Source organism: Eutrigla gurnardus (assembly GCF_963514095.1).
Source record: "Eutrigla gurnardus genome assembly, chromosome: 17".
Classification (NCBI taxonomy): Eukaryota; Metazoa; Chordata; class Actinopteri; order Perciformes; family Triglidae; genus Eutrigla; species Eutrigla gurnardus.
The window spans coordinates 13,940,280-13,967,942 of record NC_139928.1 but is presented as its reverse complement, the minus strand read 5'-3'; the positions used below and the strand labels follow the sequence as shown (position 1 = coordinate 13,967,942).

Here is a 27,663-nt window from a genome sequence, read left to right as displayed (position 1 = left end):
AGGAGGGTCGCCTGTGCCGCGTCGTGCGCTCGGAGACGGAAAGGCGTCGAGACGAAGAGCCGTCCCAGCGAACAATTAGAGCCGCAGATTGACAGGTGGGCTCTGACTGTCAGGGTGACGCTCGCTGGAGGGGTGGAGTAAAGGAGAGGCCGGAAAGGCAGCTGGATGTGTCTTGTCTATCAGTGGGAGAGCTGTCTGAACGCACCGGCGCATCACCCAATGTGCGCACATTCCACTGCGGAGAATAACCAAGAAGGGGGGGACGCTCGTTGCGCTTTCTTTTTAGAATTACATCGCAATTACACGCAAAAAAAAAAAAAAAAGCTGGGGAAAACAGTACCGCGCATTAACGCACAGTCCGCGGCTCGGAGGGCGGGCCCCCGCTCGGCGTGTGTGTGTGTGTGTTTTTTGGGGGGATGACTTTCTGAGAAATTCGTCAAGTGTCCGTGTTGACAATCGGACGGACAAGCGTATACGTGAGTATTTCATTATCCGGGGGGAGAGGAGGAGAGGGAGGAGGGGTGTTTTCAGGGAGACGGGGTGTGTGTGTGTGTGTGTGTGTGTGTGTGTGTGTGTGCTGATTGCTGCTGCGGGCTTTTCCTCCGCGCGCACACTTGACTGATTGACACGCACCAGGCTAACGTGTCACTCTTTCCTCTTGTTTTCTGTAGCGGAGGTTGTGCACCCGGACCTGGCACCCGGAGGGACGGACGGAGCGCAGTTTGGTCTCCGCCGAGCGAGTTGAAAACGCGAGAAGAGGAGCTCCGTTTTTCTTCACTTTGCCTGCGAGTAGAGGTACGAATTAGTCCGGCGAGGGGTGGAAACGCGACGAGGAGCTCCGGCGGCTGCCCGTACTCCTCCACCACGATAGACTGAGATCCGCACGGAGCTTTTTTTCGCCAGCTTTTCAGCAAACCAGCCCGCGATGAGTTTCTGCGATCGGCAGAAGTTAACGGACGAGCCCCGTTTCGCTTGAAACCACTCGTAATCTTCATTTTCGTAGCGGACACGCCGATTCTTAAAACCCTCCGGCTCGCACCGACACCGAGAGACTTCTTCACCCCGCAGAGGGATCTCTCCGCTCCGCTCCTATCCCGCCGACGAGCCGAGGAAAAAAAAAAACCGCCGCTGGCTTTGATTTCCTCGTTTTTGGTTTCCTCTCCGGCTTGTCCGCTATTTTGATCTCTGCATGAAAAGTCAAGCGGAAAGTCTCGCAGCAGCATGCCGAGGAGAAAGCAGCAAGCGCCGCGGCGGTCAGCAGGTGAGGACCCCGGCTCCACACACACAAACACACGCACACACACACTTTATTCTCCCCGCAAAAAGCCGGGAATCACACTCTGTATGCGGACAAGTTCACGCAGCAGCAGCGGGTAGGCCTGATGCGGGACAGCCTCGAGTCTGTATGTGCAAAGCGCCCCCCCAAAAACATCTCCCAGCAGCCCCACAATAAGTTTATTTCTACTCGTCTAAGGCGTGTTTGACTGGCGACGGTAGTGTTTGATTTACGCAGCCATGCGTCGATGCCAACATTCTCCTTCTTGAGAAATGAATGCGCTCAGCTGCGCTTCGGTTTCACTGCTTTAAAGCTGATCCTCCGCAAGGTTGCCAGCATCCAAGTTCTCCAAACAAAGCTCATCTTATCTCGTTTTTACAGGCTAGCGTGTTTGATGTGCTCGTGCCAGTAAAAAAAAAAAAGAAAGAAAGCAAGAAAGAGAGGAAAAAGTGGCGTATTTTCAGCTTGTGTTCCGCTCTGGGATTGCCATCCTTGATTTGATGCTTGATTGATCGCCTGTCATGCGACTGCCTTTGATCTATTCATTCCTGATAAACATCAGTAAATCATTCACCAGAGAGGCACGCATGCGCCTCGGCGAGCTGGACTCCCTCAAAGGATAACTTTTTGCCCCCGCTGAGGAGCAAAGAAAAGACAAATTGAAAGAAAAGTTCTCAAGCGCGATAAATACTTTGCGATTAATACCCAAGGGGGAGGGAGCAGGGGAGGAGGTGGGGGGGGGGAGGAGGAGGGGTGCTGAGGCGTAGCGAGATCACAGAGAAGCATCTCCATACAGAAATAGCCCCAAAAACACTGCAGGGTGAAGTGGGGAGGTCACCTCGGATGGTCACTTCTAGCTTCTTGACCTGACCTCTGTGTTTATCTCTTAGGAGAAGCAAGTGTTGTAAATCTGTCAACAGGATCATATTATAGGCTCCACATCTAAACAGTGTTAAAGCATGTAGCATCCACTATTGGGTGTGTTTCAGGTAATAACTTAAAAGTGAAGAACTATTTGCTATTTAACGTGCTTTTATTCTCAACAAGGACCTCAGCCAAAGTAAATAATGACACACGTCGTCTGTTTTGGCTCCTCGCACATCGCCTTCTGACTGTCACGTCGACATGTTGTCGTTAAGTTGACCAGACGTGAACTGTTCCGAGGGAGAATCACATGTTTGCCACGAATCCATTTGATGTCCCCGGGCGACGTGTGTGATTGACATGCATTTCCAAATGACGGAGGGAAGGGGGGGGAGGGGTGGGGAGAGAAAAGAGGAGCCTTTGAAGTTTGTGCAGTAATGACCAAAGCCGAATAAAACAGCTGTAGAATGTTAAGCAGGCGGTGGAAATGTGAGGTTAAGCAGACATAATCAAGGTTGTGACAGAAAGACTTTGAACTCGGTGGGGCTGTAATTTCTAATTGACGCCAGGCTTTAGTGATGGATAGAGGGAAATGTGTTTGAAGAACGAGCCTGAGAGTGAATAGCGTTCGGTTCGTACCTCCGCCAACGAATGGTGGTGAAATCTCCACCGAAGAGAGCTTTTAAAAAAAGAAGTGTTTCCTGTTTCCCAGCCTCTCCTGGTCATTCAGCCCGAGCTCTGAAGTGGCCCCCGTTCAGGGCTTAGCTTTGAAATATTGATTTAATTGTCTGTTTTTGTGACGGACGCATGCATCACAGTCGGTGACGGTCAATCCCGACTTGGCAAGGCTCTGTCTCCGCGTTATTTCCAGTGCATGACGAATCGGTCAATCCCCAAAAACTTTTTAGCACCTCCACTCCAGTGTGTCTGCCTCCTCTGTGAAATTGTGTACACACCTTTTTTTTTTTTTTTTAATGCGGTGCTATTTTTACAATGCCTTACCGGATATTTCCACAACCTGGATTTGTCACTTTGGAGTTGCACTAAAACAAAATGTTGCTCGTGCTCCTTGGAGAGGGAGAGGTAGAGAGAGAGAGAGGGAGAGAGAGAGAGGTTTCAATGGCTCTTTGTATGCCATTTTAAATGGGCTCTGTTTCATCAGTCACAGTGATGATTTTAGACCCTGTAATGGCGCTGTACCCTATCTAGTTTATGACCAGTGACAATACATCAGTGTTCTTTCATTTGGAACCACATTACTGCATCTGTTAGTTTTGGCAGTTGGGTTCGGTGCAGTGCTATTTGAGCAGCAGAGACTTTTTGCTGCAGTCATTTGTCGTCATTTTCAGTTTTTTCACCCCCCCCTTGTCTCCTCACTCTGAGGTGCTGTTGTGTTGCGAGCCATTTCCCCGTAGCCCCTCAAGGTAAACAATGCAGTGATGTCCAAGTCATTACGACGAGGATTTAAAAAGAGGCAGGAGGTGAAGTTCGGTAATCTCGACTGTGACTTCAAGTTTCTCTCTTTCTGGCCCAAATGTGTGTGTTTAGCTCATTTTGACCGTCCAGGTGAAGGCAGCAACAAAGTGCCGACTAATCGAAAACAGATGTAATCGGCACCGCCTTTTAAAGAAAACGCCGTGTTTGTATCAGGAGCTATTGCCTGTTTGAATATGGCAACATACTCAATATAACAGCTAGATAAGCAGTTATAATTCAGCTTGTAACGTATACAAAGTAAACAAAGAAGCCATAATTCTGTATTTGCCTTCATACAGAGGTCACAGTTTTGATTTCTGTTGTAAAATTAATGGTTTTGCTGCACACCTACTCTCGCTTTAGATTGCCAGCCACAATATCTTAAATCAAACACTGTCACTCTCAGTAATGAATCTGCCAACTAATCATTCAACACGAGTAGGACACTGTTGAACGTTCTAAAAAAAACATCATTTTTTCTTACCTATCCTGCACGACGAGGCGGGGCAAACTGTGGCCACAATGGGAAGGACCATAAGAGTATATGTAGACATATTTATGCTCACTGTTCTTAATTTGAATGAGACGGGGGAATCTGAAATCCACTCGGTTTCCTTTCACTCTCAGATGTTTAAGTTTCGACATGTTTGATCCTGTGCCGGATCCTTATTCCCACTGACAGCAGAGAGGGCGGCTTCTGCGCTGACAGAATTAGTGCAGGTCATGAAGGCAGAGAAAGTGGCGTGCTGTGATACTGTTAAACATGACCGCGTGGAAATGCGTTCCATCACAGCTGAAGACCGTAATTAGTTTGCCTTTTGTCTCTTTTGATAGAAACGTTAGGCAAACTGGCTGGGTTTTTTTGGCCACTCGGTGGCACGGAGGCCACTAATTAAAAAGTCGAGTGCTCTAAACATAAATCAAGTGTTCAGGCCGCAGCCGGAAGTCTGGATGCTGTTAATTTCTTTAACGTGTGTGATTGGGCGTCTCCGATAAACGGACTTCAGTGCTACATTTTTAATGATCTGCCGATATAGCTTAGCTCAGCGCGTTTAATTAAAGTGCTCTGCAACGTTGGTCCAGATTGGAGCCACGATGAGGTGCACGCCGAACGCCGCCATCCCTTATGAGCTTCTCCATTGACATCAGCAGCTGCCTAAACAGATCCCCCCCCCCCTTTTACTGCCACCATCGCTACCTCAATGCAAAAAGGAGTCTCTTAATTATGACTTGTGAGCGGGGGAGAAGTTGAGCTTCCCCTTCTTCCCCGACGGCATCATTAGCCGTGGTCCCTAATTATCCAGGTAGCTGACGGATCAGTGACGGGGCCCCACCGATTAATGCTTACAAATTCAGCAAGGTGTCAAGTCTGCAAGCTGCCTTGATATAATCAACTCCGTGTTAGCCACCCCTCATACACCCACCCCCGGTTGTTTGTCGGCGTGCGCTCCGCGGCAGAGGTCGCTGGCGGCGTGACGTGACATGAAACCGATGACGTGTTGGACACAAACGCCACCGTCACAAGGTTATGAACGGCTGTAGTCTCCAGTCTAGACGTACACTTGTGCCGTACACCTAACTCATAGTGTAAACAGTTGTGCAGTGAATGCAATGCAGATAGTTTGGTTAACGGAGAGCTGAATGTGTGTGGCGTCCATTGAATGTGAAAGGTATTCTTAATGTGTGTGTGTGTGTGTGTGTGTGTGTGTGTGTGTGTGTGTGTGTGTGTGTGTGTGTGTGTGTGTGTGTGTGTGTGTGTGTGTGTGTGTGTGTGTGTGTGTGTGTGTGTGTGTGTGTGTGTTATCCTGATCCCATGATAAGGCAGCGTATGTTAAGTGTCATTACCAGGTGACATTGACTGAAGGAGTCAGTGGATATATTTGCTATCCCACACTCCGCTACACCCGCGGTTTCATTTGCATGTGGCGTCGCAGCCGGTAGGCCTTCAGGAAATCAAAGACACACACTAATGTGCACACTCGCACAGCTACACTCTCTGTCCTCATCTTCGTGGAGGTTAAGTGACAAATGAAGATCGATGACTGCTCTTATGGAAAAGAGAGGGTCGGATTGAAAATATGTGGGAATTAGGCTCGCCGGCAGGGTGACGATGTAAAGGCATTCAGCGCCGCAGCCGCGAGGTAAAACTATCCCAGAGCTTAATGAGGTTCAGAGGAAGCAGGAAAGCCTGGGCTTTCACTCAGGCGCGGCTCGAGAAGCCTTGACAAAGAAGTAAAGAAAACAAGGTGATTTTTTTTTTACAATAATAAAACTCACTAGCATCCTCATTCCAACACATCCTGCATGTATTTATTGTCTCTGATTTTCGGTATGTCTCTGTTTTTCATTCACAAAGACATCTTGGCTTGGATTCATAACAGCTGCACAACAAAAGCCACAATGTACAGTAGGGATGTAAAATAATAACAGGAATAACAACAAGAGTGAACTCATGCACATGATTTATCCTTGAGGGGTTAGGGCACCAGTTGATTATTATTGCAAAGCGAGCACACAAAGTTTTGCTGTAAAATAGTCAGTTGGATGGTTTATAAATAAATTCTATTGATTTCTTTTATATGTTTAGACTAGCTGAACATAGTCATCCTTGTATCCAACACAAACATGGCTTTGACAAAGCATAGTGACTGTGCTGCAATTATTACCTATTAGTTAACAATTATTTTCCAGATTAATCAATAATAATATTTGTGTGTAATGAAAGAAGCCTGCTATAATTTCACAAAGCCAGAGGTTTTGTTATGTATCAAATCTTCCCATTTGATGGGCTGAAAACAAAAAATTGTTGTAATAAAACAATTATTTGATTATCAAAATAGTTGCTGATCAATTTTGTTATAATTGACAAATCAATTGTTAAACTAATAATTTCTCCAATTAGGGAATTAGCATTTTTATTTTTCTCACCATTTCTGAAGGTGCTAGCAAAGCAGCAAAGGCTGCTTTCTTTACTTTGCACAAACATTTCTCTCGTTTGAGCTGTTTAAGAGTCAAAGAAAGGAACACAAAGGGAATTAGAGTAAGTAAGTGTGGACAAAAAAAGACACAGAATGGAGAGAGGGAAAATGGGAAGTGATGATTTTGGGCAAGAGGACGGGCGGTCCAGGGTACACTGAGAGGTCAGCGGGTCCTCATGGGAGCCTCCAGTCTAGAGTGTGTTTTCTGTCTGTGTGTTCTCTTGTTTTCTATGTTTCCTTTGCAATGCAGCATGTCTTGCATGTCTGTCATCTCAGTACTTTAGTACAAATGCACTTTGTTTTTGGTCATGGATTCCAGTGTAATGTTACACCACTGTATCTGTGTGTGTGTGTGTGTCCTTGCATGATTGATGCTTGGTACACCAGACAGTTCGCCGCTATTGTAGGGACGGGGTTTGCCAGTTTTGGCTTCTGTGATTTAATTTGTCCGAAGCCGAAAAGTCTCTGATCTGATACGGATATTTGTTTCTGCATTTTGCCTGTGATCTCAGAAATGAATCAGCTTTGCTTCTTTTTTTTTTTAAATGCTAGACTAAATGTGGCGATCATGCTGGAGATGCATGGCCACCAAAGCAGGCGCAGCAAGGTCTAAATTACTTTCAGTATCGCTCCTTTTTTTTTATTGAATCTCTTGCTCCTTCATATTGCTGCTACTTGAGTCAAGAGCTCAGCCAGTTAAGCTAAGACTGAAAACCTGTCCTTTGATCCACAAAGTAAACCTTCAGACGGCGTCGAGGTGAATGAGTTCCCGCCGGAGGTCTTCTACGACCCGGCACTGAAGTCGTTGGGCTTCTGTTAACCAGCCTTGAACATCTGGGTGGAAGCAGGGAGGGGAACAGAGGGTGTGGGTGAGGGGAAGAAGACAACAGAGGGAGAGAATGAAGGGGCAGTGAAGGAAAGGTATTAAAAGTGACGGATGAACAGGACTTGGGTAGACGTTCATCCTGCTGCAGCTGTGACTGCTGCCATTGCTCTGACAGGTGTCAATTAAGAATTACTGCCGAGGCCCTGCAGTCATTGTTCCCGGCCCAGCTGTCGGTCTGTGTGCCTTTCTGAGAAATAACACTTTACCCTTGTCACTGCTTTAGCGCTTAGCCACGGTTGCCCCAGAAAACGAGAGCATGGTGGGCACTCTAATCGATAGCCGACGTATTAGCAATTATTTTGCCCATTGATTTACGGTGGGGCAGCAACTCCCATCGTGTTATTAGCCGCTGATTACATGCGGCTGTGCTATACTGTAGACATGCACGCCAACGCCATGCTCGCTTTGCCGTTGCCAGGTAGATTTATTTATTTTTTAATCCTTTGAGCTTCATATAATAAAGACTGGTTTCGTTTCATTCTCTTTTGGACAATTAAATGATGTTTATACCAAGTCGGGTTACAGAAACCACTTTCACCCCTAAATTGTCGCATGGCTGTGGAAGTAATGCGCAATTTAGCTCTCAGTCGTATCTCAAAATGAAACAATCACTCAGGTGTAGCTCTCTGGCTGGAAGCATGTGTAATTCATGTTTTCTAGTATGATGATTTAAAGCTCTTTGTTCGTGTACGCACCCTGTTGGCTTCTCAAAATTCCGACAAAAGGAAGCTGCGACATGTAACAATTGTAGAAACTACCTATTTGTCAACTTGTGGGTTAAAGATAACTTCCCCAAATAAAAGGACAGATATTGTTAAAGCTATATTGCAGATCAGTTATTGGCCACTTTATCCTCATCATGTGTATCAGGAGAGGATCACTGCAATTTCAGCAATGTCAACTTTCCATTTACTTTTCAATTCTTTAACGTTTCCCTGTATAGGATTCAGAGCATAATTATAGCAACAAACAACTGCTACGTAAAGCAGAGCAGAGGATGAAGTCGCTGATCCCGCTGTGTGTGTTGTAAGCCGTCGGTATCGGGTAAACACTGTTAGCTCCGTCAGCACCGTGGCCGTTGTTTTGCACTGTTAGCTGCGAGCCATCGGCTTAGCCATCACCATGTTGACAGATGTTTAACATTTGACCTAAAGCTAATGAATTAGAACCTTCTTAGTGACTTGAAAAAGGAGCTAATAATATCTCCGATTAGCAGAAATGCTTTAAATTCTTGTAGAAACTGTTTAGTGAAGAGTCATCTGAAGGCACTAACTACTAAAGGACCTTTTGGCTGGATTTTGTATCTCAGTAGAAATTCCATTAAAGTTCAGAACAGGAAAATGAAAACTTTGTAATGGAGAGTTACAGCAATTCTGCAGGCCAAACTATAAAGCAATCCTCAAAAAGGCTGGAGGCTTACAAATAGAATTAGTGTGTTTTTTGTTGTTGTTGTTGCTAAGGCAAAGGCTATGGATATGGGCTGGAATATTTATGAACATGATAGCTGTACACCGATGGTGTTTTGTCATCTCCCTATAAACATCATGAGTGCATTTATGTTAATCAAACATATGCCATCAAAGCAGCACCTTGTGGTGAAGTTTCTTTACTCGCCTCGTAGCTCTAAGGAGAGCTCAGGTATTGCATAGCATGGGAAGGAAGGTACTTGTTTTTATGACGTGGATAAAAGCTGGCCTCAGCATATCCGTGCAGCAGTCGGTGCAAGTGGACAAAAGTCCGGGGGCGGACATTTCTATCCCCAAAGGAGTGTTTATTTAACTGATAAGGTGGGTTGAGAAGCAATGAATATCATTTTTAGACACTAGCTTACTGCAGATAAGCCATCTGGGAATGGAGACAGTTAACACATGACACTTTGTCCTTGAAAGAGGACGCTGAGGAAGGTCAGGCTGCAGCCTGGTGTAGTGCCGCTGCCATCCTCTCCTCACCCTCTTTATCTCAGTCTACTTCTCTTTTTTTTGGGATGACTGACCCCCCCCCCCCCTCTCTTCTCTCTCTCTCTCTCTCTCTCTCTCTCTCTCTCTCTCTCTCTCTGTAAGCCTTTTCTCATCTTCCTATCTGTCATCAATCTCTATCTTACTGACTCAATTCTCCTCTACCCTGCTCACATTTTCTTTCATCTTCCTCCCTGTCTCTTGCCCTCATCAATCCCTCTCTCTCCCTCTCCCTCTCTCTCCCTCTCACCGGATGCTCAAGAGTCAGTGAACTGGTTACAAGAACATGAACTCGACATCTGAAAAGGAGAGCGTAATATACTCTTTCAGGCCCACTGGCCTCGCACTCATATTTCAACAGCGTCTTTTCGCAGTTGTCTGATTTTAGCGACATCCTGCAGTCACACTTTGTCTTCTTGTTGTTGTAAAAATCCGAAAGGTCACAGGGCAGCTATGTCTTGTGTCGTCCTCTTTGAAGTCTAAACACATGACAGTCACATATTTTCCGAGAGCCATCCCCATAAAGTATGTTGTACAGGAAAAAAAAAAAAAAAGAATCAAAGCATATTTTTGTGCTATTCATTTCTGTTTGACTCTTACATTTAAAAGAAACCCATTGACCACAATTTGCTCTGGGTTACACAAAGTAATTACTTAACAGTCCTCTGCTTGATGGGCGGTTGAAAGGGGGATATAATGTCTCCAGGATCCCGGTCGATTCAACAACACCACATGCCGCCTCCCCAAAAGTTCCTCCCAAATCTTTCCTGAGCCGCCGTGTTGTCTCAGACGGTGACAGCCACGGTGGGAGGGGGGGGGGATTAAGCTCAACTCCGTCCCTCTAAATCGTCTGTCTCGGGGAACAGCGGGAGGCCTCTTGTACACCCAAACGCCGCCTCTGTCGGTGTGCGTCTCTCGTCACTCACCCTCGCAAACCAACGCTGTCCGTCTGACTCGCAGTCCACCTGAGCATCTGTCTCCGATCACCTGTCTCCGCCTGTCTGTCGACCCGACTGTTTGCTTGTCTCTGGTCCATCTGCCTCTCCGATGGGAACGACAGAACCGCCACTGCATCTAAATAGCCTCTCTACAACAACATTGTACTTGTACGTTAAACCACAAATGGTTGTTTGACATAAAACATGTTTATTATTGAGCTTTAGAGGAGCCAGTAGGTGGATGTTATCATTAAATTGCCAGGCTAGCTGTTTCCAGACTTTAGGCGGAGCTCACCTAACCCCCCTGCTGGCTGGTCACTTCATATTTACTGGACAGACATAAATTATTTCAGATTTCCATATAAAACACACTATCTGATCAGTTAAGAAAATGTGATACGTCCTAACCACTTATAAAGTAGTTAAAATAAGTGCCACCTCTTTCAGATTCACCTGCGGCAGCACCATTAAGATGATGCATAGTGATAATCATAATCCATTATATAAGACCAACGGGGGACATTGTGCCCGCATAATGAGTACATCTAGTTTTGATACTTTGAGTACCTGTTGCTGAAAGTACCTGAAGTCTTTTTACATTATGGTATTACTACCTTTACTGAAGTAAAGGATTTTAATTGGAAAAAAAAATTGTGCTCGTTTGTTTGCTCCCTCCTGCAAAATTAAATATTCTGGATCTTATCTAACTGGTCCATTTATGTCCATTTAGAAGTGTTTGCTATTTTGTATTTACGTTTAGTATTGCTATATTAGTATAGTTTTGCTGAGTACTGATAGTATACTGGCCTTACTTTTAGAGGCCAAGAATGGACACATTCCCAGAGTGCATGAGTCATTTCTAGGTGTGAGTGTGACGTACATTTTCTTTCTTAACCAATCTGTTTTTCCTCTCCATCTTCTCAGTTTGTCACCCCGTTCCTTCCCTGCCTTGCCTCATAGTTGGAGCCAAACGTCTCTGGTTTAACAATAACTGCTGTCAGATTTTGGGAAACACAAAATGGGCTGAGAGAAAGTTGTGCCATACACATACATATGACTCAGTAAGTAAGCATATTTACATGGAACTGGACAGCAACCATCGTCAGCCGGAAATATACAATTTAAGTTTGATTTGATTGTGATTCTGATTTAAGGCTGCAATTTTAAATGATTTTAATTATCAATTAAGCTTGTTTTCTTGAATATTCAATTCATCATTTGGTGCTTAATTATAATATCACAACTTAATAAAGCACCAATAAGATATCATCAAATTGCTTGGTTTTGTTTTGCCGGACCAACAAACCCAAAAGTATTCAGCTTGCTCTTACAAAATATTTTAAAAAAGTGACGAATCCTCAAAGATTGAGAAGCAGGAACTTGGTTACTATAAACAATTTATTACATTTGAGAAGCAACGCATTTTTTTTTTTTTTTAATCAATCCTGGAAAAACACCAGGAGAATTCACTTCACCCATCATTTATGAACACAGCAGAAGTATACAGACTGATTCAGCTTAGGTTACATGCCAACATGTTTTCAATCATCCTTCTTCCCAATGACAGAACCGTGTGCAGGCTTGAACTTGGTTTAGGGTTCTCCACTAAACCCACCGACAGGTTGTTTGTGATGGTTCAGTCTGAATAAAAACAGCTGTGGACTGTTCTGGACATGGCTTTAATTGAAATAATAGTATCACCGTGAGAAACCGGAGCCGTAGCATCCGTGTTTGTGATTTTAGAGTTCGCTGTGGAAGACGAGGAATCAGGAAGTGCATTTCAGGCCTGGAAAGACTTGGACCAGCTGTAAAATGCCAACAGCACAATAAACAATGTTAATGTATCTAGTTCCTTTATTTACACGAGCAGAACCGTGCAATATCCGTATCGTTACGCTCCTCCACAGGGTGGATGTCTATGTCGGGATTGGTTAATTAAACTTGGTCTAACTAAACAAGATCAAGGAGCAGAGTGATTAACACCAAGTTGATCAAGTTCACTCAATTATCTCGTTAGACTCTCTCTGCAGTAACTTCACCGCGGTGTATAAATTCCAGTTTTCAAAAGGCCTCGTTAACGATGATGAATTAAGATTTTCTTTTCTCCTGTTTTATAGCAATCTGGACTAAATAAAAAAAAGGAACCTTTCTGGGGGGGATTATGAGGTATTGCAAGTCTGCATTGTTGTCCACGGCACTTGCATCTTATCCGAAAAGACAAGATATGTGCTGTGAGGTTGGATTGTAAAAGTTGAGAACACCTGAACGCCCTGTGAAAGGTTTAAAATGCGCGTTGAGCAGTTCAAATTGCTCTCCTCGAGACAGCAAATGAACACACACACACGACTGGTGCCAGACAGTGGAGCTACTATGGAAGCTGTGATGATGGCACAATCCTGAGTGGGTGAAAATGTGCACCCCCTCCTCTGGATATTTGGGATCTATTATGTATGGAGGAGCTGAGTGTCTACATGACCGGGGCCAGAGAGCTGGACAGGACTGAGTGAGGCACTATTGTATGTATGTGTGTGTGTGTGTGTGTGTGTGTGTCTGTGAGAGGAGGCGCATAAAGGGGTGAAAAAAAGGGGAGAAAAGGAGAGAGTGACAGCAGACAAAAAAGAATGAGGGGAGGGGGGGGGGGGGTCGAGGGAGGGAGTGGAAAAAGAGGAGGCAAAGCAACAGAGGAGTGAAAGAGAAATGACTTGAGGGGTTGAGGGATGGAGAGCGAGGTGAATAAAGCGATAGAGAAAAGTATCAAGGCAATGGAGGAGAAAAAAAGAGAGAGGGAGAGACGGTGAAAGGAGTTGGATAGCGGCGGAGAGAGAGGGAGAGAGAGGGGAGGATGTCACCCATGGCTGCCACTCATCACTCACAGCTTAATGACGCTGTTTTTTTCCCCTTCTCCCGCTTCTTTTCCGTGGGAGAGGAGGGCGGGCGGGAGGGAGGGAGGGAGAAACTGCAGCCCAATCAAACCGGGTCATACAGAGTTCACAACCTCCAGGTGGGACTGTCCTCCACCAGGGGAATGTGTGTAGCTCCGTCTGGACCTGGAGGTAGTTTAGCGAGGACGTTTGGAGGTTTATATACCTCACACGTCTGTAAACATGGTTTGGGCTTTTGTTTCGCCTGCCTGTCAGCCTTTTTTTAACGTTGGTGAAGGTGAAAATGCCTCGTCCAAAGTTTGTGTTCATGTGTTTACGTATGTGTATATTTGAAGCATGTGTGTTTACGTATGTGTACACGCATGTTTGTTTTCAAGAAAACCACTCTGGCTGTCTGTCGCTTCCTTCTGGGATTGGCTTGATTCCTTTTGGAGTTTTGATTCAGTGTGTGTGTGTGTGTGTGTGTGTGTGTCCTCTTGTCCTCTCACTCAGTCCCGTTTCTGGGAAGCATCAGCCGTTTAAAACTCAAACGGCAGTGATTTTATCCCTCGCTCTCCTCCTCGCACCAAATTTGGGGAACAGCTGGGGCGGCCATGACGATGATTTGTCTCCCTCTGCCCGTCCGCCTGACAGGTTGAGAGCGTGTGCACACACACTCACACACGCACGTGTACACAGACACTCACTAGACGCACACACACACACACACAATTAAACATGCACTCAGTATCACAGACAGACAGGCACAAACACATAGACACATACCCCTTATAAGAGGCCATGTTCTCAGGGCGCTGCCAAAACACTCTGATTTCCTTTAGCCTGGGCAGCCATATATCAGCTCGGGGCCTCCCAGCCCGGATGGCAGGGGCTGACAGAATGACATGTGTCATTTATCAAACGAGGGGCGCCAGGCCTCAGGAAGAGAACAGACCGCCGCGTGACAAAGCCCCCCGAGAGCTCTCCTCCACTCGCAACGAGGGGAGTGTGTCACGGGATAGACACTGACAAATCTGTGGAGATAGAACGCACATGGATACACGCTGACACCGACACACAAGCAGAGGAAACGCACACTGAGAGGCGCTTCCAGCACAGAAACAAACCCAGCGATCACTCGTTACGTCTGAGCTACATTGTTTGTTTTTTTTTTGCTTGTGTTTTAAAGAAAGAAAATCTTGTAAAATGCTCAACTAAAGCAAAAAAATAAATAAAAAATGGATTCTGGATTTTAAAGCGCTGCCGGTGGACCGACCAACACACATACCCACACACACACATACCCACATATATGTTTCCCTTGCAGGCAGAGCAGGGATGCCAAAGCTTCTCCCGTTGCCAGCAGCAGGCCTGTCTGTGTGCCCGTCCTTCTTAATGAACGGTCACTGGCTGCCGAAAGGAACTCACTTAGTTGGCACCGCCACTCCATCTCCTTCCTTTCATATCCACGCCACCGCATGCTCACAATATCCCTCTTTTCTCCTTCATTATGTCTCCCTCCTCTTCATCCCTTCCCTTTTGCTCCACCATCTCTCCGCCGTGATCCCCCTCCACCCCCCGTTTACTCTTTCCATAGCCTGTTCATTTGTCTTCATAAGCCTAATTTATTTTCTCTGCCAGAAGCAACCTGACAGCCATCAGTCTCTCTCCCACACACACTGACGCACACACACCTGACCCCCCCGACAGCAGACAAATACACTATCGTACGTAGCTATTTTCTGGCTTCTTTTTATGCATTTACTCTCTATTACACACACACACACAGCCCATACTACCTCACACTGCTCTCAGGTCAGTCCTGCAGTCGCGTACCCTCTGTTTTACCCCTGTCCTCCAACCCCCAAAACCCTCCCATTAACATTACTGGAGATGGATGTGTCTTCATAGCCGAAATTGATTGCGGATATAGAGTTATGGTGCCATTTATGTGTGTGTGTGTGTGTGTGTGTGATTCGTGTTAGTGTTAGATGGAGGGCACTTTGGGAGGCGGCGTTTGGAGCCGAAATGTGAGGGAGGCAGGCTTTCTCTCTTGTTTCCAGAACCTTCCAGCCGTTCGTTGTCTGTCCGCAGTCTGATATTGTGCTCTGTTGAAGGATTGCTTCCTCTCTTCCTGCCTCTCTCTCTCCGACTGTGAAGCTGTTCATAGCCATTGTTTGCTCACACAGACACACACACACACACACACACACACACACACACAGGCGTGCATAGTCACACACACACACAGGCTGAGATAGCTACTGATAGTAGTCCGCTTTGAGAGTCCAGTACATAATTTACTGACTTTCTCGCAGGACTTTTTTTTTTTCAGCCCCTTATCCCTCCTCCCTCCTATCATTTCTTCTTTTGTCACTTTCATTTCATTTATGGTCATCAGGAAAAGAGAAAAAAGCTCCCCACACGCACACATACACACTCCAAACTATTGTGGTTCAACGTATGCTTTTGTCTTTTTTTTTTCCCCTTTTTTCTTTTTGCTACACCCCTATGCTATTCATCAGGCTTTTTTTTTTTTTTAGGTACAACTTTGTTTAATGGAGCGCCAGACTTCAGCACTAACTCATCAGAACGAAGCAGAAAATGTGGCGATGCATAAAGGATAACGGTTTCGATGGCGCACGATTGCTGGAATTTTCCCGGTGACATTATGCAGTTAAAAGCAGTAAAATGTTCGGGGACGTTTGGTTCGTCCTGAGCAGCCTGTGTTTGCCGTTCTGTTTAATTTCCCTGCAGTGACTTTCTGCTTTTTAAAGATATGAATTCTTTGTCTGTCTCTGAGGTCATGTTCTCACAAAGTCCTCCGCATTCTTGTGCTCAGGCTTGTGTTGCATATCTGGTTTGTGGTTTTTGCTTTTGAATGTCTTACCAAGAAGTAGATAAGGGTAGAGAGGAGCTGATGAAATTATTTGATCCAGAATGAGGAAAGGTATGTGTTTGCGTGTGTGTGTTTCACCCTGCTGTCTTAAATCAACTCTGCAGTAGTTTTAAAGCCTGATCACACTAGCTTTTAAAACGGAACATTTTGCAGCAGAATCAGTTGCAATCAGTAGATTCAAGAAGTTAAGTTGTAATATGACACTATAAATAAATTGAATAAAATTAAATTTTTGGGGGGCTGGAATCAAATAAACTTTGAATTCCTTGTCCAGTAAGTGCTCGAGCTAGCAAGCTGGCTAGCACACACAGTTTGTACCCTATTAAACTGCACTATATTGAATGGAATTATGGAAGTGGCCTACATTTTCCCCAGTTGGGTACCTTGTGAGTTGTTAGTTCGCCATCTTGGCTAGATCATTTGCAGAGGTGCGTGGATGAATTTCAGGGTGCAGTTTTCTGGTGTTTCTTTAGGGTTCCTCCTTCTCACAGAGAGTAAAGGATCCGTTTCGTGGAACAGTGTGTTTGTGTTGATGTGTGTAAGCCTTTGTGTGTTTTTTCCCCCTCTCACTCTGTCTCTTTCCCTTCTCCGTGTTTTGTTCCTCAGCAGTGTACGACGTGGATGGCCTCTGTGAATTGAGGGGAGGTCTGACCGAGTGGAGAGGGTTGATTGATGGCTTATTGTGCAACCAGACTCGGCTAGACCGAACTGGTTGGTTGTGACCCTGTTTTGGCCCCATGGCCTCTGGTTTTCTCCTTTTTTTATTATCTCCTTTTCCCCCTGAATTTCACCATCCACCTTCGTCACTCACCAACACAAAGTGCATAAATATACACATATGTTCAGACTGTAAACGTACTTCCTCTTTTTGCTTGTTCTCCTTCACCCCCCCGGTCTTCTTTGCTGCACTAAACTCATCATTGTTGCCATCATTCATTCTTTGCCGTTTCCTTTCTTCCTTCCTCTGCCCACTTTGTTTTCTTTGTCCCAGCTCCTTCAGGACAGGTTTTGTCTCGTGAGTCATTTAATCAGGTTTCATTTTACAGCCCCTTATTCATACAGTCCCAAACACCGACGGCTCTCAGGAAACGCTCAAAATGAACCTAATGGACAAATCCAGTGCCACGTCTAGAAACCAGTTCTCGACGACCGCGTTCAACGAATTCACGGGAGGCGAAGTCGGCCTAAACACCAGTTTAATCTGTGCTACAGCCTGTTTTTCCTCCAATGATTTTCTGCTTCTATTCTCCACACAACCATAGTGATTTATGGTAATTATCCATCTTTGGGGTCATCCATCAACTGGTTGTTGCTAGGCGATGTGAGCAGCTGTTGTTTAGTCGGGGGAAGCTCCACTGTCAGGGGCAATGCAGGTGAATTTAAAAGACGGTGTCCACGAAGAAAGGATGGAACCGCGTTAGTTTTCTGATTCCTTCTCATCTGATTTGAAATGGAACACCTTTCTGTCATAGATAACAAGAGATATATATATATTAAAATCTGGATTTTGATATGGCTTACTTCTTATGAATGGAAAAGAAAGATATTTTCTCTAAAATAATTTGTTTAACAAATGGCATTTGTCTGCAGCCTACGTTGAATCAGCTCTTGGCATCGGGCTGTGTAGATCTCACTCTCATCATCTTTAATTAGCATTAGTAATGCATTATCTGATTCTGTACTTTGCCTGAAAACAAACCAGATGGTTTGAAATGTGCGTGTGTGTGTGTGTGTGTGTGTGTGTGTGTGTGTGTGTGTAGCAGAGCAATGTTCGATTGTTGGGTGCGTGTGTGGGGGGGGTTTGGCTGAAAAGCAGAGCAGAAAGGGCTGGAATCTGCCGCGCCGATGATCTAATGGCTGTTGTTTCATCTCAGAGCAAGCAGGCACTGACAGTTCAGGGAAAAGGTGATTTATAGACCACAGTCACTGTCATGGCGTGTCGAAACTGGCTCACAGGAGATCTGAACAAACGGGTGGAAAGAAATAGAGAGAGGAAAAAGGACGAGGAGAAACTTGCAAAGCGATTGGAGAAAGAACTGGAAATAATTTTCTTTAGAAGAAAATGGCTGCAGTTTTCCAGGTCGGTTGCTGCGTTTCATCTCTGATCTATCCTATTAGCAGCTATCATTTGCTCTTCCTCAGTCGCACCAAGCATATATACACGTATTGTACACCTAATGAAGCTGAGCCAGAGGTAAAATACACAGTCTCTGTGACCCATTTAAAAAGGCTATTAGCATAATATGAGTTCAAGTAATTGCAAATTATACCTTGAAACATATGTGAAAAAACCCTCAGGATAGTCAAAAGTGTAGGAAAAGGTCATTTTTTTCTCAATATATCTTTTATGAAGGATCCTAGTCACAAAATCTCACAAAAAGTGAGATGTAGGTACCAGCATGAAGAGCAGACTGTGCCGGCTGTTGTGTTTTCCCCAACCGGAAGAGTCGTGGAAGCTGAGAAGGTGGATTTATACGACACACGAGCTATTACAAGCCCCGGAGCTATTGTGCCATATGGTGGTCTATTCCGGGTGGGTTAGTGGAGGGGCGCTGGCAGGAGGAGGGGGGGCTCTTAGGTAGGCTTTTACATGTCTGGTCAAGCAAGCTGCGGGTTAAATTATGGCTAATACATGGTAACCATGGCTTCACTTATCTATGTAGCTTTGGTGGGAGGGGGGTGACAATAAAAAAAAGCACTCACTTGAATTTACCTATGCAAAGTTGCTCTGAAATCCTTATAATTAAACTTACTAAAAATCAGTTTGACAATATAGAGTTCAGATCTGATTGCAACTCTTTATGCAGAATAGCATGAAAGGCCGTATAAGTGAGGTTGCCTTGAGGCCGAGAGGAGACAGTTGGTTTTCCTCGGTGTACGGCGGCGGCGGCGGTGTAGTCCAAAGACTGTCAGGTCCTATGAAAGAGCAGCCATGACTGTCCCGGAGAGAGAGAAAAAGAGCAAGAATGAAGAGGACGGGCGAGAGCAGAGAGAGACAGAGATTGCCTGACATACTAAGCATTACCATAATTGGCTTTTCTACATGATAGGACAGAGGAAATAATAATGTCATTTTATTTACAGCCTTCCCTCCGCCGAAACACACACACACCCATGCACGTCGCACAGGTCAATGACACACACTGATCAGGCCTGTCCAAAGCCATCAGAGGTGAGTGGCGGGGAATGGAGGGGCCGGTGACAAAGCGAAACGGGGGAGAGAAATAAGACTGCCACGCCGGAGCTCCCATTTTGAAGGGCCACTAAACGGTGTGAGCCTCGCCGGTCGGCCCCCGCTCTGGATGCGGTGCTCGGCCACGCGGGGTAAATCAGCCGGGTGAAAGCTGGCGGAATTGGACATTAGCACTGCAAATGAGAGCCAGGATTGCCCTCTTCTCCGAGACAACATGAATAAATGAAGAAGGTTTAGAGGGGAACGTGTGTGTGGGTGTGTAGTGTGTGTGTGTGTGTGTGTGTGTGTGTGTGTGTGTGTGTGTGTGTAAGAATGTAAGAAGAGTTGTGTTGATTGTACCAGTGCCATGTCACACTCGAATGATCTCACCTGGTCTCCCCCTTAGAACTGGTCAGTGAGTCTGACACCAACTAAGTGTCGCTGGATTCGTCACTATAATAAAACATATTGTATTATTTTGTGTTATTGGGCGGTCAAAGTCATACTTAATGTGGCTTTAAATTGAAAATGAATTCTCAGTTTTAATACATCTTTCAACATTTTGGCACGGTTGAAATGAGCACGTATGTTCATGCTAAGTTAGGGCTGTGTACTCATACTATTGATGATTCTTCTTTTCTTATTGTTTTTTATATCTTTTTATTGTTTTTTTTATAAATGATGAAACATAAACTCAAATGGTAACTGTCTTAACAAAAGCACCGATACCCAACCTCCTTTAAATTGAATAAAGTTTAGTTTAAATTTGGAAAAATGATGATTTAAATCAGTAAATCCAGTCTCTAGTTGGATAATAAATATCAAGGCGTGTGTCTATTTAGAAGCAAGGAAATCATTTTCTCAACTCAACATTTGTTCTCTTCAAATGTGTAGAAAAAGCAACATGTCTTGTGTGTATGCGTTTGTGTGTGTGTGGACCTCACACAGCTTCCTGTCTTGGGGGAGGGATGACGTGTGTGTGTGTGTGTGTGTGTGTGTGTGTGTGTGTGTGTGTGTGTGTGTGTGTGTGTGTGTGTGTGTGTGTGTGTGTGTGTGTGTGTGTGTGTGTTGGGGGGGGGGGGGGGGGGGGGTGTCCTACTGTGGTGTCACCTGTCTACAGCAGGAAATCCTGGACTCTGGGCACAACAATAGTGACAGGCTCCTCTCCAGACGCAGATGGCTTCGCTTTCCCCCCGCCAGCCACATTGCATCCCTGCATGCACCTGACACTCTGTGACACTTGACACACACACACACACACGTGATCAGCCACACCTATCGTCCACACACACACATGCACCTACAAACTCGCACACAGCATAAATTTCTCTACTTTCTCTCTTCTGATCTCATACTTAGTTTGTTGGATGCTGTTTAACTTGTTTCCCTGCCATGTTTTGTTCTTTTCTGAGAGACACACATACAGACACACACACACACACACCTCTTGTTCGCTGGCCTAAACACATCTTTTCTCCTCTCTTTTCAAAACTTCCCCTCTCGTTTCCCTATCCACCCTGACAGGACAAAGTGGGCTTATGTTTTTGACTGACAACCACAACAGACACCTTCCCCCGCTCCTCCCCTCCCACCCCCGTTTTAATCCCCTCCCTATCCCTCTCCCCCTCCCTCTCCTCTTCCTCTTTTGTTCTGAGTGACGCTCGAAAGCCGCCGTGTCAGCATCTTTTCCATCTCTGATTGCCTTATTAGCCGGCGGTGGCACCCGCAGCTTTTCTGACACAGATGGTGAAGGAGGAGGCTCCGTGCAGGGGAGGAGGAGGGGGGGGTGAAAAAAAAAATGGCTGACTTGTGTTTGTTGTTGTTACTTTCCCCTCCCACCTCTTCTCCGGCTTGTTTGCGTGGACACTGACACCTCGGGCTGACACTGACACACTCCTGACACTGATGCCTGTCAAGGCAACATACGGAGGATGGCAGGGAGAGACGGGAATTTAGGGCTGGTGTGCTTTTGAGAGTGTGTGAATGTATGTGTGTGTGTTTGTACTGCTGTCAGGTTTCTCTCACATTGTCAGCTCAGCTCAGCTGCTTTGTCTTTGAGCACTCTCACCACATTGATATTGAATAGGTTCAGGTTTTTTTTGCATTTATTTCAATACGGCGGGATGCGTCTCGACGCCGACAACCAGACAGGTTGAAAAGAAAGCTGTGAAGCTGCATCGGCAAACGGTTAAAACCTTCTAAATTAGCCACTAACTCAAGTGAATGTGAAAGTGTGGTCTCTGTGGAATTACGAGCTCACAGAGCAAAACTAGCACAGGAACGGTTTAATTAAGAGGATGGCTGTACATGTACTCACACACACACAAGGCTGAGGGTTGCAGCTGTTGGACCTCCAGCTTTTCCCAGGCAGCAGTAACTGGCACCTCACAAACATCAGGTATTATGTCCATTCCGATTATGGGATAGAGAGCTACATGCTGTTTGAAGCTGACAGCACATCTGCCTCCTCACTGGAGACTGATTCTGGCACCTCAGACAAGCATCTTACGAGGAATGGATTGGGGGAGCTGCCTTAGCATATTTAACCCTCTCTTTCTCCTTCTCCCTTCTTCTCCGTAATATTTCTCTCCTAATCTGGTTCCAGGATCAGATGTCAACCGTTTTTTTTTTACTATTTTGGAGAATTATTGCTTTTAATTTCTTCTCATTATTATATTTAGTGCTTCTGGAGGCTCAAAGCAATTTCAACACCGATTTTATAGTTTTCAGAAACAAATGATTTGTGAAAATCGTCCACGGTTACAGAGAGCGGGCGGCCATTTTCCATTGACACTATAAATCTCTCTCTCTCTCTCTCTTCTTTTTAAAATGGCACACTTGAAGCTGTGAGTACTCTGGGAGCATAGGCAGCAACAACACGGCTTGTCATGTCCACTGGCCGTTTCCTCGCATCACACTGTGAGGACTTCCACAGTCGATGCCAAGTTGACTCCAGCCAACCATGGCTTGGCAAGGCTGATGCAGCTGGCATTTTCCTCCACTATCTCTTACTTGTGAATCCATAGTATGTGTGGCACGTTGGAAGAATAGAGCAAATCAAAGTCTGAAAGGGATCCGTAGTCGCTACACAGCCGCAAAACAGCCAGTGAAGTGCTCTGCCTGGTATATGGCCGTAGGCTGCTCTGGCATTTCAATTTGCTGATAAGGAGAACATTTTATATTTGATGAATATACTGAAATGTTTTCACCTATGCAGTAAATTCATGTTATTCATTCATTGTTACTTCAGCATGTGTTATAAAGGAAGGTTTAACAGAGCAATCAGTGACACACATTTTCTTCTTTCCAGTTATTTTTTCTTTCCGATTGTGAAGAGACCAAAAAGTGTCTTCATTTCTATTGGGAAGTAACAGATCTCACCACATGATTAATAAGTATCATCTTTGCAGAGGATTTGTTCTCTGTATAATTTGAAATTGTGCTTGTTTTTAGTTTTTAAACCAAGCAGAAATATGTGGGTGGCTCAGCTCTGCTCCCTAGCCATGCTGAGCTGTGGTGTTCAATAGGTTCATTAGGCAGCGCAGTGAAGAGGACTATTTGTCATTGTCAAGATATGGATGTTTGCCACTTTATTATTGCAAACCTGTGTCCTCTTTTGGGACATTTGACAAAAATCTCCTTAGGATTATTGCACATACCTTCATATAGGGTGGTAGATGCATTATTGTTGTCATTCTAATGTATCAATATATAGGTATAAACAATGTCTAATATCAGTTTGCTGTTCTTTTGTGTTTTCCAGCTTATGGACCCGATGAAGAATTCAAAGTGGATAAGACTGACGAAGAGGAACATCTGCAAGACGACGGCCTTTCCCTGGATGGTCAAGAAGATGCCGACTATCTTTTCAATGATGACGAGGAGGCAGGTGATCATTACAGCTGCCAAAACTCTCCACTTAGCAATGGCACCAACCCAGATGCAGGCTACGCCTCTCCACTCAGCACCACCAGTGAACACCTGGTGGACGTTAAGACCACGCCGTCCTTCAATGATCAGGAAAATGTAGAGGATAAACTAGAAGAGAGCACAGACTCCATCAATGGCCTCTCGCTACAGGACAGTCTGGCAAAAATGAAATCCGTCTATGCAAACCTGATCTCAGATGCCTCCTGGTCCAGCATCGCAATGGACATGCTGAAAAGTAAACAAGGGAACAATAACATACCTAGCGATGACAGTGGGAGCAATCAAAAAGGGAGCAACGGGTTCCTGAACAGTCCCAGCCCAGGCAGCATCCATCTGAAGAGCAGATGTAGCACTAGCAATGCCTCAGCTACCACTAATATTACCATCAGCAGTACCACCACCAGAGCAGTGTCGAGCAACAGTGGCACCAGTGTAAACTCTGGCAGCACAGGATTAGCTTATGACTGGCACCAGGCGGCGTTGGCCAAAACCCTACAGCATGTCCCATACCAACTCCTTCCAGAGCCAAGCCTTTTCAGCACCGTGCAGCTTTACAGGCAAAACAATAAGCTCTATGGCCCTGTGTTTACGGGTGCCAGCAAGTTCAGGTGCAAGGACTGTAGCGGTGCCTATGACACTTTGGTCGGCCTGACGGTGCACATGAATGAGACAGGACACTACCGTGACGACAATAAGGATACAGAGGATGATCGAAGCAGGCGGTGGTCCAAGCCACGTAAGCGTTCTCTGCTGGAGATGGAAGGCAAAGAAGATGCCCAGAAAGTTCTTAAGTGCATGTACTGTGGCCACTCTTTTGAATCTTTGCAAGACCTCAGTGTTCATATGATCAAAACAAAACACTATCAGAAAGTGCCTCTAAAAGAACCAATGCCAGCTCTCACCTCAAAGCTGGTACACCCAACCAAAAAAAGAGCATTTCAAGACTTAATGTCCCCGAGCTCGCCAGAGTCTGTCTCATCTGGCATACTCCTGGGAGAGTCTCACAAAGACCAAAAAGTGGCCAATCCTTACGTCACTCCAAACAATCGTTACGGTTACCAAAACGGTGCCAGTTATACTTGGCAGTTTGAGGCTCGCAAGGCACAAATACTCAAATGCATGGAATGTGGTAGTTCGCATGACACCTTGCAGCAACTAACAGCCCATATGATGGTCACGGGCCACTTTCTCAAAGTAACCAATACAGCCTCTAAAAAGGGGAAGCAGCTCGTTTTTGATCCTGTCGTTGAGGAGAAGTTTCAGTCGATTCCTCTACCACCGACCACCACACGACTCCCAGCGCCTAATGGCAAGCCTGATTCCCCATTGCAGCCCACTAGCCCCGAGGAGAAAAACGAAGACACGAAAGAGGAAAAGGCAGAGGACGAGAAAATGGAAATGATGGAACCAGAGAAAAAAATAAAAGAGGAGAAAGAAGATCCTTCTGAAAAAGCTGAGAAACCTAGAAAGGTCAGATCTTACCAATATCTGAGAGAAGAAGACTTGGAAGAGGCACCTAAAGGAGGCTTGGACATCCTAAAGTCTTTAGAGAATACAGTTACAAGTGCAATCACCAAGGCCCAAACAGGCACACCAACCTGGGGTGGATACCCCAGCATTCATGCTGCCTATCAACTCCATGGATCCTTGAAGTCTACCTTTCAGTCAGGTGCACAAGTTCAACCTTTATTCAGCAGCAACAGTTTGAAGGTACTGTCCTCTGACTTAGGAGCTCTGATCCATTCACCAAATAGCCCCTCCCCACCTCCAAGTCACAAGAGCAATGTGCTGGCCATGGAGCAACTTGTTGAGAAAGTGACGGGGAAAACTTCCGTAAAAAGTGAAAAAGAGGAAAAACCTGTACATAGTAAGGGTAGGTCTGCGAAGTCTCCATTGCCAAATCCGAAGGACAAACTGTCTTCAGCTAATCCGGAAAAAAGTTCAAGGGCAGTAAAAAGCACTATGCTGGAGGAGCAGACTGAGTCAAGAGGCAAAGAAAGAGAGCAAACGGAGAGTAAAGTAGAGACGCAGATAAAAAGTGAAGTCGATTCACCCAAAAAGCCTGTGAGCAACGGCTGCAATAACCTGAGCATCATCACCGATCACTCACCCGAACAGCCGCTCGTCAACCCTCTCAGCGCTTTGCGGTCTATTATGAACAACCACTTGGGGAAAGCTGCAAAAGTGGCCACACCCTTCATAGACCCCTTTGGGATGCTTTATAAGACCAACAGCAACTCTGCTCAGGTTATATCAACGGAGCCTGTGAGTCAGTACTGCAATGATAGTGATCAGCCCATGGACTTGACCAAATCCAAAAACGCCAATGGAAGTACACAGAGGGCCGCTTCTACACCAAACAATAATGGCAGCGCAAACGACAGCAAACCAGCTTTCAAAGGTATCTCACATTCCTCATCTCCGCCTCTGCGGGAGAATGCCTTGATGGATATTTCAGACATGGTGAAAAATCTGACGGGCCGTTTGACACCAAAGTCTACGACCCCTTCCTCGGTCTCTGAGAAATCGGACCTTGATGGCTGTACTTTTGAGGACAGCGTGGACGAGCTGTCTCCCATCCAGAGACGGAAGGGCCGACAGTCGAACTGGAACCCCCAGCACCTGCTGATTCTCCAGGCCCAGTTTGTCTCCAGTCTACGGGAGACTGCTGACGGAAAGCTTGTGGTCAGTGACTTGGGACCCCAGGAACGGGTCCACATCTGTAAATTCACTGGTCTCTCTATGACTACTATCTCACATTGGCTGGCCAATGTGAAATACCAGTTAAAGCGGACAGGGGGCACAAAGTTCCTAAAAAATATTGACACTGGCCAACCGATGTTTTTGTGCGGCGACTGTGCTTCCCAGTTCAGGACTCCCTCCTCCTACATTCACCATTTGGAGTCCCATCTTGGGTTTACCCTGAAGGACCTCTCAAAGCTTTCCATAGATTTAATAGAGCAGCAGGCAGTCAGAATAGAGGATAAGACTTTCAGTTCCTCTGGACTTACAGAAGAAGACGCTGGCTCAGTAAATCAGTGCAAACTGTGCAATCGGACATTTGTGAGCAAACATGCAATCAAATTGCACCTTTGCAAAACGCATGGAAAGTCACCCGAGGACCACCTCATCTTTGTGAAAGAGTTGGAGAAGTTTGATAAACAATGAAGTTGATAGCATGACAGATTACTGTTGCACTATAACTCTAAGCTACAATCTGTCATAACAGATAGTGCCACAACTGTATTGACACACATTGTCATGGAAACATGGTAGCTTTAATACCACATACTGTAAGTATTCAGTTATCCATAAATACCAGAATCTTGCGCTGCAGATACATTTTAAAAGTTTTCGTAACTTGTTTTGGTTACGTAAACCTACCAAATCGGTGCAGCAGCGTTGGCACTATATAGTCACTGACTGATTGTTGCTTTCCTCATGCACTGCATTTAATCTGAGCCTTTTGGGAAAAAGTCCATCTGTTGTTTTAAAACTGGACCACGCTCTTGTTTTCATCACTGATTTTGAATGATTTTTTTTTTTTTTTCAAAATGAATATGTTTCAACACAACTTGCCTATTATTTATGAGACAGTTTGTGCATGTCTTTATGTAAAACAGTGAGCATATTATGTCTGATGAAATTTCATCCACAATGACAAAACCGATGTCCCTGTATCAAACTGCAGGCGTAGCCGTTTCAATGAAGGTATATGGTTATGAAAGTAGCCATGTAAAAGATGATGTTCTAAAATATTAAGATGATTCCAGCACTTTACGCAAGTGTAAATTGATGAAGAAATGTGTAGGTAGAAATGACAACACATCCCCCTTTTCAACTTTTAATTCCCTTGATCAACGTGGCAACTATAATATTGTTTTGTATTTGCCATTAAAATCACAGAAATTGCTTACGAAATGTTTAGAATATTTGTTTCTCTAGGTAAATATAATTTCCTCGTTGTTTCAACATGTACAGTATTTGCGTTAGTGGGCTACCAATTTTATTATTGTGAAGCTACAGTTGTAAAATTAATGAAGTTTAAAAGTAATTGTATGAATAATCAGCAAGTATGTATACATGTATGTCAGCATATCTTGCTCTTTACAGTTCAACATTATTTGTACTGTGTGCATTTTTATAATGTTATTTTCTAGACAAATATGGGGGGAAATGTATAAAACTACAGAATATTGTTGGACCCCAATGTCCTTTTTCAGTGAAAAGTAGGTCCTTCAATGCGATTTACATAAAATGACAGACTTTTACTGGCATCTGCTGTGATGCATGGTCCTGTACATAAGGTTGAAAAAATAAATTCTCACCCAATGATAGATTTCCAGGTTTTATCATCAACCCAATTATTCCGAATGGCATTCTTTTATCCTCAGTTGTAAAATAAACTCCATGTCCCGGATGAAATCG

The 27,663-nt window shown here is 45.0% G+C and overlaps 1 protein-coding gene across 1 annotated transcript; it reads left to right on the top strand.

Moving 5' to 3' along the window:
* The first annotated feature begins 205 nt into the window (after positions 1-205).
* Positions 206-27,660, top strand: LOC311027785 (teashirt homolog 1-like). Its single transcript, XM_084031943.1, has 3 exons — positions 206-476; positions 672-1,261; positions 23,069-27,660. The coding sequence occupies exons 2-3, from the start codon at positions 1,222-1,224 to the stop codon at positions 26,401-26,403; spliced, it is 3,375 nt and encodes a 1,124-aa protein (XP_083888069.1). The 5' UTR covers positions 206-476; positions 672-1,221; the 3' UTR covers positions 26,404-27,660.
* The last annotated feature ends 3 nt before the right edge of the window (positions 27,661-27,663 follow it).

Coding starts and splice junctions, on each gene's coding strand:
- LOC311027785 (XM_084031943.1), top strand. CDS start 1,222: ATGCCGAGGAGAAAGCAGCAAGCGCCGCGGCGGTCAGCAG. Junction 1,262..23,068: donor AGCGCCGCGGCGGTCAGCAG/GTGAGGACCCCG, acceptor TGTGTTTTCCAG/CTTATGGACCCGATGAAGAA.